Consider the following 12,466-nt stretch of genomic DNA (forward strand, 5'->3'; position numbering starts at 1 on the left):
CTGCTGTGGCTGTGGTGCAGACCTACAGCTGCAGCTGTGATACAACCCTTCGCCTGGGAGCTTCCATGTGTTGTAGGTGCAGCCCTAAAAAAAATCATCATCATAATCATCATAAAATAAAATAAAAATAAAGGGGGTGACACACAAGGGGAGCAAACACAACATGCAGCCTCGGCGAGTGGCCCTGCAGTAACTGCACTCTGGTTCCGGCTCCTGGAAATGGCATCGGCAGGAGCCGTGGCTGGGAAGCCCCGTGGCAGGTCACAGCTCCCCATGCGACGGTCTCTGCATTTCCAGGGTGGGGCACTGCACAGAATAAGTCTTTGTTTAATGTGAGTCCTTGGCTGAAGAGGGATGTGCGTGAGGTCAAGGGCTCCTGTTTATCCCTGTATTTCCTGGCCTGGGAATTACCGACTACAAGAGGGAGAGGCGACAGGTTAATGTCGCCAAGATGTCCACGCCCTAATCTCTGCGTGGGAGACACAACAATGTCCCCCAGCCATCCACATCCTGATGCCCTCATTATCAGAGAGATGCACATCAAAACCACAATGAGGTACCGCCTCACACCGGTCAGAATGGCCACCGTGAATAAGCCCACAAATGGCAAATGCTGGAGGGGCTGCGCAGAAAAGGGACCCCTCCTGCACTGTGGGTGGGAATGTGAATCGGTGCAGCCATGACGAAGGTTCCTCAGAAAACTAACTATAGACCTACCATAGGATCCAGCAATCCCACTCCTGGGCATCTGTCTGCAGAAAAACATAATTTGAAAAGATACACACACCCCTTGTTCACGGCAGCACTATTCACAAGCCAAGACACGGGAGCCACCTAAAGGTCCATGACAGATGAATGGATAAAGAAGATGTGGTACTTATACACAATGGAATACTACTCAGCCATGAAAAAGAACAAAAGAGAGTTCCCATTATGGCTCAGTGGTAACAAACACAACTAGTGTCCAAGAGGATGTGGGTTTGATCCCTGGCCTCCTCAGTGGGTTAAGGATCTGGCATTGCCATGAGCTGTGGTGTAGATCACAGATGAGGCTCAGACTTGGTGTTACGGTGGCGGGCAGCTGCAGCTTCAATGTGGCCCTCAGCCTGGGAACTTCCATATGCCATGGATGCAGCCCTAAAAAGCCAAAAAACAAAAAACAAAAACCCAAAAAATGCAAGAATGCTATTTGCAGTAACATGGATGGAACTAGAGATTCTCATACTAAGTGAAGAAAGTCAGATAAAGACAAACATCATGTGATATCACTAATATGTGGAATCTAAAAGAGGACACAAAGGAACGTACCTAGGAAACAAACTCACAGACAGAACAAACTTCCGGTTACCAAAGGAGGAGGGGGGAGAATAAGTTAGGAGGTTGGTATCAACAGACGCAGACCACTATACATAAAAGAGACAAACAACAAGGACCTACTACCTAGCACAGGGAACTCCAACAATATTCGTAATATCTGACACGGAGAAAGAATCTAGAAAAGAATATATGTCTGTATCTAGATATGGTATCTCGTTCTATCGTTAGTTTTCTACATACAGATATAGGACTGAATCATTTTTCTGTACACCTTCAATTAACATGACACTGTAAATATATTATACTTTAATATTTTTGTTGTCTTTTGTCTTTTTTAGGGCCACACCCAAGGCACATGGAGGCTCCCAGGCTAGGGGTTGAATCGGGGCTGTCGCTGCCGGTCTACACCACAGCCACAGCACTGTGGATCCAAGATGCATCTGTGACCTACACCACAGCTCACAGCCACACCGGATCCTTCACCCACTGAGCAGGACCAGGGATCAAACCCGCATCCTCATGGGGAATAAGTCAGGTTCGTTCACCACTGAGCCATGACAGGAACTCCCTGTACCTCGATTTTTTTTACATGGTGAAGACATAGAAGAGTCAACAATGCATTGCATACAACCTAAATTACTTTAGGTGCTCCCCCTTAAAAACCAAAACCAAAACCTAGGGGTAGAAGGTTAATTATGGAGAATGCATTGATAAGCCTGTTTCTGCTGGTGTCCCCCCGCCCTCCACGCCCCTGAGCTATAGCCACACCAGCAAACATGCTTGGCAGCCGTATTTCCCACTAAACCTCTGGTGACCCAGAGCAGGGTGACACCTGCTGGGCGAAGACATCTGTCAGAATGGAGATTCCTGATTGTCCTGCTTCCTGGCTCAGGGAAGGCTGCACCGCAAGGATGCTGGGAGGCTGCAGCAAAGAACCTCAGCTCATACAGTTCTGATGGGTTCCCGGACTAGCATGCACACACGGCCACGGCCAAGTGGCCCTCTGAGAACGTGGCCCCATCCCTGACCCGTCAGGGTGTTGAAGGTAACGAGGAGACAGGAGGTGTGGCTGGACCCGTCTCCACCATCCCTCCCTCCAGCGTCTCTGCACAGGTGGCCCTGTGTACAGTGTCATCCCACTCACTGAGGAGACTGAGAAACCCTCCACAAAGCAAGCCCGCCCCTCAGAGCACAGACGGAGGTGCCCCACGTGGCCGTGTCCTGCAAAATCATTGATTTCTGCCAGTAGGTTTCAGGCATAATCATGTGCAGAAACCTGAAAAGTATCAACAGAGTCCTGGGGAGAAGAAATAAAGATTAAAATCATTCTGAACCATCCAAGGAGATCTGCCCGCAAGAGCACCACGCAGTGTCCACCCCCCTGGGCTAAGTCGAAGGAACAGTGCCAGCTGGCAGGTGTTTCGTAGGCAGCCACAGACGCATCCCTGCCGCACTGGAGACAAACCCTACGGACAGTTTTCCGTGCCGTGTTTTTCCCTTAAGGGAGCATTTCCAATTCAACAAGTGGATGGAGCAGAGGTATCTCTATGTGGCTCAGATCCTGCCCTCCAACCCTATGACTATGACGAAAAACAGAAGACGGAAGGCACCAGACAAAGAGAAAGAAGACAGCACGCAGGTCTTGGGAGCGGAATCAGATAGACACGTGTTAGGATGTCACGTGCCTCAGAAGGAAGCATGAAGTCCCCGCCCACCCCGAGATCTGCCCACGCCCTGAGCCGGGGTCATGACAATACCTGGGAAAAGCGGGAACCAGCCAGAGGGACTTTGGAAAAAGGATGGAGGGTCTTTAGATGCAAAAAATTATCCTGGATTATCCACGTGGGGCTCAAGACAAGTCATGAGGGTCCTAGCCTTCCCTGCCGTCCACAATACGAATAATTTGACACGTTTTACAGAGTTGGGAAAAACTGCAGTGGCAGTAGCCCTTTGAGTCCCATCTATTCCTTTTGCTGCATTAATTGAACTATTTATCTCCTTTCGATCCTGGGTCTCCAGTGCTGAAAGCAACATCTTAAATTTGAACAGGAATGAGCCGAACTGATGATAATCACGGAAACACAAGGAGGTTTTGATAAAATAACTCCTGTAACAACACTCGACCCTTCACTGGTTCCCAATCATGGAAGCACACGGAGGTTTTGATAAAATAACACCTGTGACAACACTCGACCCTTCACAGCTTCCTGGTCCGTCTTAGCCCAAGTGGACTAGTCCAAGTATCGAATCCACAGGACACAGCATCACACTTTACAGCATTTCAAAGCAACGTCCTACAATTACTCTGCTAACACCAGCACCAGTTAACAGCCAAACACACCAGTGGAACGAAGCAGCGGCAACAACTGGCCCCGAGAGTCGTGGGTTTCCAAGGGAACCCCACCCGCTTTCCCAAAGGAGGGCTAGGGCTCCTGTCTGTGTCCGACCTGCCTCTGGACTTCACCAGAACTCACCGTTATTGACCAGGACGTGGAGAGGGATTTTCTTCATCTTGAACTTCTGGACAAACTGCCGGATAGACTTCATGGACGCCAGGTCGCAATATAAAAACTCCACTGGAAAGGGGAAAAAAAAAGCCTGGTTATCTTCCAATCATTAAGCCACTAAGATGACTTCTAAACAGGTTAACTTTGAACCCTCTGGGAAGTAGCACTGGGTTAGAAACTGAAGAAGGTTCATCCTGGGGAACTTACACTAAAAAGACCCTCAATGTCTTTTTTTTGGGGGGGGGCACACCCGCGGCACATGGAGGTTCCCACGCTAGGGGTCAAATCAGAGCTGCTGCTGGTCTACACCACAACCACAGCCACAGCAGGATCCGAGCTGCATCTGCGACCTACACCACAGCTTTTGGCAACGCCAGATCCTTAGCCCACTGAGCGAAGCCAAGGATTGAACTCGCATCCTTGGGGACACTATGTTGGGTTCCTAACCTGTGGAGCCACAATGGGAACTCCCCTGGGGTACGTCCTTCATGACTTCTTTTCCTTGAGTGAGGCTGGGACTTTGTGACCTGCCTCGAGTCAACAGCATATGGCAAAGATGACGAGATGTCACCCCATGCCTGGACTTCATTCTGTAACAGTCCCTCTTGCAAGCAGACTCAGCAGGTGATTCTCCGGCTGGCCTGGAGGACATAAGCTGCCTTGCTGTGAGCAGGCCAGGGGCCAAGACCCTCAGGACAGCTTCTGGGAGCTGGGAGCAGCCCCCACCAAGAGCCAGCAGGACAGTCCGACTCTCAGACCGACGACCTCAAGGACCAGCGGTCATCCAACAACCACCTGAACTCAGAAAAGGATCCTGACGTCCACACCACACAACCCTTGTGAGTGGAGGGCCGTTTTCTTGGTCCCCCTGCAGCAGCGTGGTTCATGCCCGGTCACTGCTGGTTCTGCTGTAGGATCACCTTGGGTTTCTCGAGGGTCAGCTCTCAGGAACGTGCTCACAGAGATGCCTGTGGTTCCAGGACCCCGCAACAGAAGGGAGTACGGCTTCCACATCCCAAAGTCCAGCACCCTCTGCAGCATGCACCTGAGCGGCGAGAGGCACCTGCAGGAGTCTGCTGTTTTGTGGTTGCTGTGGCGTGTGTTAAACATCATTGCACCTGAGAGCCAGCAAAAGCGTTTGCTTGAGAAGGTACCTATACTGCTGCTCACTCAAAAGGGACCTGTGAGGATACCCTGCCCTGCTCAGCATCTTCGGCATGAAGTCACACAGCCACAGAGGACGCGGGAGGGTGTGCTTTCAATATTTCCCCTAGAAACTGACAGTGGGAGCGGGGTGGGCATGCTTCCGGATCAGCGTTACTGGCGAGGTCTAGGGAGGGGCACGATTCTGTGAATGGGTCTTGACCTGGAGCATCAAGACCCGTTCAGGAACGGAGGGTGGATGCGTTTAGGAATTTTTTTAAATCAATGGTCACGTTACGTTTGCTGAAGCCAGTGGTTTTTTCCCCTTTATATTCTTTTTAAACTTGTTTTATTTATATTCTTATTAAAGTATAGTTGATGTACAGTGTGTATCAACTTCTGCTGTACAGCCCAGTGACGCGGGCTTACATACATATATCCTTTTTCTCATAATCCATCCTGGTCTATCCCAAGAGACTGGATAGAGTCCCCTGTGCTACACAGCAGCACCTCAGGGCTCATCCATTCTCAGTGTCGTAGTTTGCATCTACGAACCCCAAACTCCCCGTCCAGCCCACACCCTGCCCCCTCCCCCTTGGCAACCCCAAGTCTGTTCTCTGTGTCCGTGAGTCTGTTTCTCTTCTGTAGACAGATTCATCTGCACCATCTTTTAGATTTTTATTTTTAACTTTTGACCACCCCTGTGGCACGCAGAACTTCCTGGGCCACGGATCGAACCCATGCCACAGCTGTAATCAGAGCCACAAGTGGTGACAAAGTCAGATCCTTAAGCCACTGAGCCACCAGGGAACTCCTCCAGTGATTTTTTTTTTAAAGCAACACTGTCAATGGACATTTGGGTTGTTTCCACGTCTTGGCTGTGGACAGTGAGTAGTGCTGCAATGAACATGCAGGTGCATGTGTCTTTTTTTAGGAAAGTTTTGTCTGGATATATGCCTAAGACTGGGATTGTTGGGTCCTATGGCAGTTCTCTGTATAGTTCTCTAAGGTACCTCCATACTGTTCTCCATAGTGGTTGTACCAATTTCCATTCCCACCAAGAGTGCAGGAGGGTTCCCTTTTCTCCACACCCCCGCCAGCAAACGTCCATCAACAGATGACTGGATTAAGAAGATGTGGTGTATATATACAAAGGAATACTCCTCAGCCATAAAAAAGAACAAAATCATGCCATTTGCAGCAACATGGATGGAACTAGAGACTCTCATCCTGAGTGAAGTCAGTCAGAAAGACAAAGAAATACCATATGATGTCACTTATATCTGGACTCTAACATATGGCACAAAGGAGCCTTTCCACAGAAGAGAAACTCATGGACTTGGAGAACAGACTTGTGGTTGCCGAGGGGGAGGGGGAGGGAGCGGGGTGGATGGGGAGCTTGGGGTTCAGAGATGCAGACTATTGCCTTTGGAGTGGATGAGCCATGAGATCCTGCTGTGTGGCACTGGGAACCCTGTCCAGTCATTTATGACGGAGCCTGACCATGTGAGAAAAGAGAATGTGTACATGTGTGTGTGGCTGGGTCACCATGCTGTACAGTAGAAAAAAAAATTATATATTGGGGGAATTAAAAAAAAAACAAATAAACAACACCACCAACAAAAGCAACACTGGGAACTCCCCTTTTGTATGTTTCCTAAGTTGCCTTTTGTCACGTGATTCCTTCCTGTTCTGCATCAGGCGGTGACCGATGGAGGAAAAGGGAGTTGTGCCACAGGGAGTTGGGACGCTCTAGAACACGGTGCCACCTGGATAGGAATTCCTGACACACTGCTCTAACGCCCCCCCAGAACACTCCCGAAAAGGTAGTTTGGAAAAAAAAAAAAAAAAAAAGGAAAACCTGCACAACAGCTTCGAACGAGAACCCGTGACAAACGGACGGTGGACCCACACACTCAGCCTCCAGAAACACAGCACTGTCTCCGCATCTTTGAAAAGTCAGAGGATGCTTCCTCCTTGCCCTTCAGGGGAAAAGGTCCAGAAGTGACCAGAAACATGGGTACAGACGCTCCACGCCGAGAGCTTTGCCTCTCACGTCGGGCGCGGGTCTGGCTTCCTTTCTGCCCACTCTTGTCATCAGCAGCGACTTTCGACGTCCATTCAGGAGCTGCCCCCCCCCCCACTGCTCTCCTTTGCAAGGTTGGGGACCCTGCACAGGAAATAAGAGCCCCCCCCCAAATCCAGCCCCACAGCTGGGACAGCAGGGCGCTCCCTGCACACCAGCTGCCTCCCTGCAAACAGAAATGCAGACGACAGGCTGCAGAGGAAGGAGCCCCCCACAGCCAGACGAGGCACCAGGGCTGACCACCCACAGGAGCCGGGGACTCACGCGTGTGAGGGGTCACCGGAAACTCAAGCAGGGGCTGCAACAGCCAACCGTGAGTTCGGTGAGAGGGCACAGGGTACGTGACGCAGCAGGGCTCCTGGCAGGGAGTGGGAGAGGGAGACACAGGTGACGTTTTTATCTACCTGGACTGCCGTCAAGGACACCTTCATTTCAGAGTTCCTGCTGTGGCACCGTGGAAATGAACCCGACCAGTGTCCATGAGGACGAACGTTCAATCCCTGGCCTCGCTCAGTGGGTGAAGGATCCGGTGTTGCCGTGAGCTGTGGTGTAGGTCGCAGACTCTGCTTGAGTCTGGTGTGGCTGTGGCTGTGGTGCAGGCTGGCAGCTGAAGCTCTGGGAACCTCCATATGCCACAGGTGCAGCCCTAAAAAGCAAAAAAAAAAAGATATCAAGAACTGGTATCATTTCTACCTGGATAATGAGAGGAATGGAAGGTGGTGGAGAGAGTTTCAGAATATTCAGGCACCCCTAGAAGTGAAGACACAGGATATCTGCCTGGCCGATGCCTGGCAAATAGGAGGTATACCAGTTGTCCGGGTAGCAAGACCAAGAGATGCTGGAAAGAGGGAGGGGATGCCACTTGGAAGAAGAAGAATGGGCAGCGAGTGGCAGCCGGAGCGAGTGGAAAAGGTGAATTCTCCTGCAGGTGGACTGCAGCCCTTTCCGTTTGTTTGTTTGTTTGTTTTTAAAGCTGGGATAGAACCTTCAAAGCCTGAAGAGTATCAGGCAGAGAAGCCAGAAGCAAGCAGGGCTGGCCCTGTGCAGACAAGGGGAGAGAATTCGGAACTGAATGAACGGGAGTAAGTGAATCACGACCTTGGGGTCCAACGCCCAGGCCAAGTGCAGGCACGGCCGTGATGAGCCATTTTCTCCGCATGACACAGTTTTGCGTCCCGTTTCTCAGGGACTCCCACAGGCAGTGCCAAGAGGATGGAACCGAAATGGTGATGGGAGAACGGAAGGGACGCCTTTGAGATCTGACAGGAAGGAAGGAGGGAAGGAAAGAAGGAAGGAAAAGAGAAAGTTGGCTGTAGTTCCCCTTGCGGCTCAGTGGTAACGAAGCTAATTAGTCTCCATGAGGATGCAGGTTCGATTCCTGGCTTTGCTCAGTGCGTTAAGGATCCGGCGTTGCCCTGAGCTGCGGTGTAGGTCTCAGATGCGGCTCAGATCCCGCGTTGCTGTGGCTGTGGTGTAGGCCGGCAGGTGTAGCTCTGATTCGACCCCTCGCCTGGGAACCTCCATATGCCGCAGGTGTGGCCCTAAAAAAAAGAAAAGAAAAAGAAACAAAGACGGGGGGAAAGAAAAAGAAAGAGAAAGGGAGAGAGAGAAAGAAAGACAGAAAGAGAGGGACAGAGGGAGGAAGGAAGGAAGAAAGAAGAAGCTAGACAGGAATGAGTAATATACTTGACAAGGCTGCAAACGCACATTTACAAATAGGCACGAGTCTCCCGCAGGAAGGTTTTCAAATCACAGGTGTGTATTTCCAAGATCTCAATAACGTGCTCAACTAACAACCACAACATGCACCTCCCAAGAGAAGGATACTCCTCTGAGGAACAGACACTCTCACGATGAAATCAAGGAAACAAGGACCCGTCAGACCAACGAATGTGGGAGACGCGGGAAAAGAAACGGAAGCACATCGTCCAGAAGAGGCGGGAAGGCTGCCAATGGTCTTTTATCAGCGCCTTTCGACTTTCAAGGAACAGAGAGCCCCAACCTATGCTGACTGATTCTCAAGCACCGGCAAAAGCGTTTGCAGCGACATGGCTGGACACAGAGATGCTTATACCAAGTCAGTCCAAGAGAAAGACAAATTCGATGTGAGATGCTCCTATGTGGATTAGATTCACAAAATATGGCACAAATGAACCTGCCTACAAAAGAGAAACAGACTCAGAGACGTGGAGAACAGACCTGTGGTTGCCGAGGGAGCGGGGGAGGCAGCGGGATGGACGGGGAGTTTGGGGTTCGTGGATGCCAACCAGTGTGTAGGACATGGATCTGCTAGTGTGGAAACACGATTCCACTGCACAGCACAGGGAACTACATTCACTGTCTTAAGACATAATGGAAAAGAGTACTAAAAATATAAAAGTTTACATACATATAAAGTTATATATACATATATATATATATGACTGAGTCACTTTGCTGTACACCAGAAAATAACATAACATCGTAAATTAACTATATTTCAATAAAGTTTAATGCAAAAAACCCCACACAAAATGCAGGCCAAGAAAAACACCTGAGGTGATTCTTTCTAGGAAAGGTGCCTTGTTCGGATACAAAAATATGCAAAGAAATAGCAGCTGCCGGGGCGGGGGGCGGGGCGAGGTCCCATCCACACGCACAGCTCAAAGTGTCACAAAGAAACACAACCATCAGAACAGGAGCCCTGGGACATGCAGAACCGGGTAGGGACAGCAAAGGAGGATGCTTAGGGCGCTGTGTGTCCCGAGGTGACCTGCCCCCAGGCTCTGGAATTGGTCCTGTGCGTCTCACCGCAACCACCGCCTGCCTGCTAACCTCACGGGGTCAACTTATGGCCACCCAGGCCCTGAAAGGCCCACGTAGGGCTTATGGGGAAGGGGCTTCACTGAGCGTGAGGGCAGCATTCAAACCTCCCTCGACCCCACACACAGCCCCCAGTGCAACCCCAGGTGCACCCACCCCGCACGCCGTACCCCCTACCCCCGCCCCCATGCACGGCTCTCACCCCAGCACACAGCACCCCACCCCCGACCCTTGTGCACAGCCCCCCGTGAGCAGCCCCAAACACAGCACCCCCCCATGCCCCATGCACAGCCCTGCACACGGCACCCCCCCTGCCTGAGCACAAACCCCATGTGCCCCCACACAAGGTCCCCCACACAGCCTCCGGCGCAGAGGGCCACCAGGGGTCTGCCCCCATGGGCAGGACAGTGGGCCAGCGCCTTCTTCTGCAACGGGGCTGGATTCCTGGGCAGGAACCCAGCTCTGGGAGCCTGGCCCATGTCCACCCCACAGGGAAGGAACAGGGGCCCCCCCACAGCCTGGATGCGCCTGCAAGGAGAACAGCTGGCTCACCACCCGCCGGCCCCCACATCCCCCTGTGTTTCTCTGTTTAAAAAAATAGAGGTGACAGATGCACATCCTTTGGCGGTTCTGACACAGAGACACAGTCAACTCTGCAGGTGCAAAGCCCTCCTTCCTACGGAGGAAGCCGATCTGAGGGAGTGAGATTTCGTGTGTGTAAGACACAGACGCAGTGAGAGCGACAAAGGTACAGACTCGGAGACAGAGCATAAGAGACAGAGGCAGAGACAGAAAGCTGAAATTGTGCAGCAGCTGAGCCATGGCCAGATCCTGAACCCACTGTGCCACAGTGGGAACTCCGTGAACTATTCATTTGTTTTTTGGGTTTTTTTTTTTTTTAATTAAAGTCAAGCTGCTGTACAGTGTTGTGTTCGTTTCTGCTGTACAGCAAAGCAACCCAGTCATACATATATAAAAACATTCTTTTTCTCATATTCTCTTCCATCCTGGTCTATCCCAAGAGACGGGATAGAGTTCCCTGTGCTGTACAGCAGGACCTTATTGCTTCTCCATTCTCAGTGTCATAGTTTGCATCTACAAACCCCAAACGCCCCATCCAGCCCACGCCCTCCCCCATGGCAACCATAAGTCTGCTCTTTTTTTCTTTTTTTAAATAAGAACATTCCTTTTTGCCTTTTGAGGGCTGCACCTGTGGCATATGGAAGTTCCCAGGCTAAGGGCTGAATCAGAGCTGCCGCTGCCAACCTATACCACAGCCACAACGACACCAGATCTGAGCCACATCTGTGACCTATGCCACAGCTCACAGCAATGACGGATCCTTAACCCACTGAGCGAGGCCAGGGATTGAACCCACATTCTCACGGACGCTATGGCGGGTTCTTTCCATCTCCTCAATGAGAACATTCTTGATCAAGCCCAAGACAAGGCGTAGATGCCTCTGGAGCACTTAACAGTTAAAGAGAAAAGAATTACGTGTGACTCACTCATCAAGCCAGCCAGTTGGAAGGCAGTCCGAATCTGGCTTAGAAACGGGGTCTAAAGAGCTTTAAAAACAATCTGTCTTCCAAGGAGGTAAGTGGTCCTCCAGGGAATCTTATTTCCTTTATCCACCTACAGGGTGGGATGAAAAGCAGCTTCCGCCCAGCCCGGATGATCCCAGGTTCCTAATTAGTGCAGGGTACGTGTGTGTGTCCCGCGCTGTTGATGTGTTAAAACCTCAGAATGAAGGGAGCGTGCCTCCGGAGCAAGGCAAGTGGTTACATAAGTAACCCCCGGCGAAATGCATATCTCCCTGCAAGGAGATGCGACTTCATACCTGTCACTTCAGCTCTCATCAAAAGGCCACAAATAAACGCCGGAGGGGGTGTGGAGACAAGGGAACCCTCCTACGCTGTGGGTGGGAAGGGAACTTGGTGCACCCCTGTGGCGACTGGGAGGAAGGTTCCTTAAATAACTACAAATAGGGCCACCCTATAACCTAGCCATCCCACTCCTGGGCATCTCTCCAGACAAAACCATAATTCAAAAAGACCTGTGCACCTCAATGTTCACTGCAGCACTGTTCACAGGAGCCAAGACATGGAAACAACCTAAATGTCCACCGACAGACAAAGGGATGAAGAAGATGTGGTCCATATATACAACGGAATATTACTCAGCCATAAAAAAGAACAAAGCCATGCCATGTGCAGCCACATGGGTGCAACGAGAGATTCTCATACTGAGTCAAGTCAGTCAGGAAGCAAAAGACACTATATGAGGTCACTTCTGTGTGGAATCTAAACTATGGCACAAGTGAACCATCTACAGAACACAAACAGACTCACAGCCGTAGAGTACAGACCTGAGGTTGCCGAGGGGGAGGGAGTGGGATGGACGGGGCGTTTGGGTTGGTAGATGCAAACTAGGACACTGAGAATGGATCAGCCGTGAGGTCCTGCTGTCCAGCACAGGGGACTCTATCCAGTCTCTTGGGATGGACCAGGATGGAAGAGAATATGAGAAAAAGAATGTTTTTATATATGTATGACTGGGTTGCTTTGCTGTACAGCGGACATGGGCGCAACACTGCACATCAACTCTAAGA

At 50.8% G+C, this 12,466-nt stretch overlaps 1 protein-coding gene across 50 annotated transcripts in view; it reads right to left on the minus strand.

Moving 5' to 3' along the window:
• LOC102159510 (polyprenol dehydrogenase) overlaps positions 1 to 12,466 on the minus strand; it is a 335,615-nt gene that overhangs the window by 206,462 nt on the left and 116,687 nt on the right. For all 50 annotated transcript variants that reach the window (XR_014836156.1, XR_014836166.1, XR_014836179.1 and 47 more), the window contains one exon: positions 3,792 to 3,893. Coding sequence is in view for 5 of the 50 variants with exons in the window: in XM_085009046.1 (XP_084865172.1) it covers positions 3,792 to 3,893 (102 nt within the window). In the remaining 45 variants the exon portion in view is untranslated. The remainder of the gene's footprint in view (positions 1 to 3,791; positions 3,894 to 12,466) is intronic.

The sequence above is a fragment of the Sus scrofa genome, chromosome Y, assembly GCF_054392235.1.
Source record: "Sus scrofa isolate SSC_HxYL_T2T_F1_AM1 chromosome Y, Sscrofa_HxYL_maternal_Yorkshire_Landrace_v2.0, whole genome shotgun sequence".
NCBI classification, from domain to species: domain Eukaryota; kingdom Metazoa; phylum Chordata; class Mammalia; order Artiodactyla; family Suidae; genus Sus; species Sus scrofa.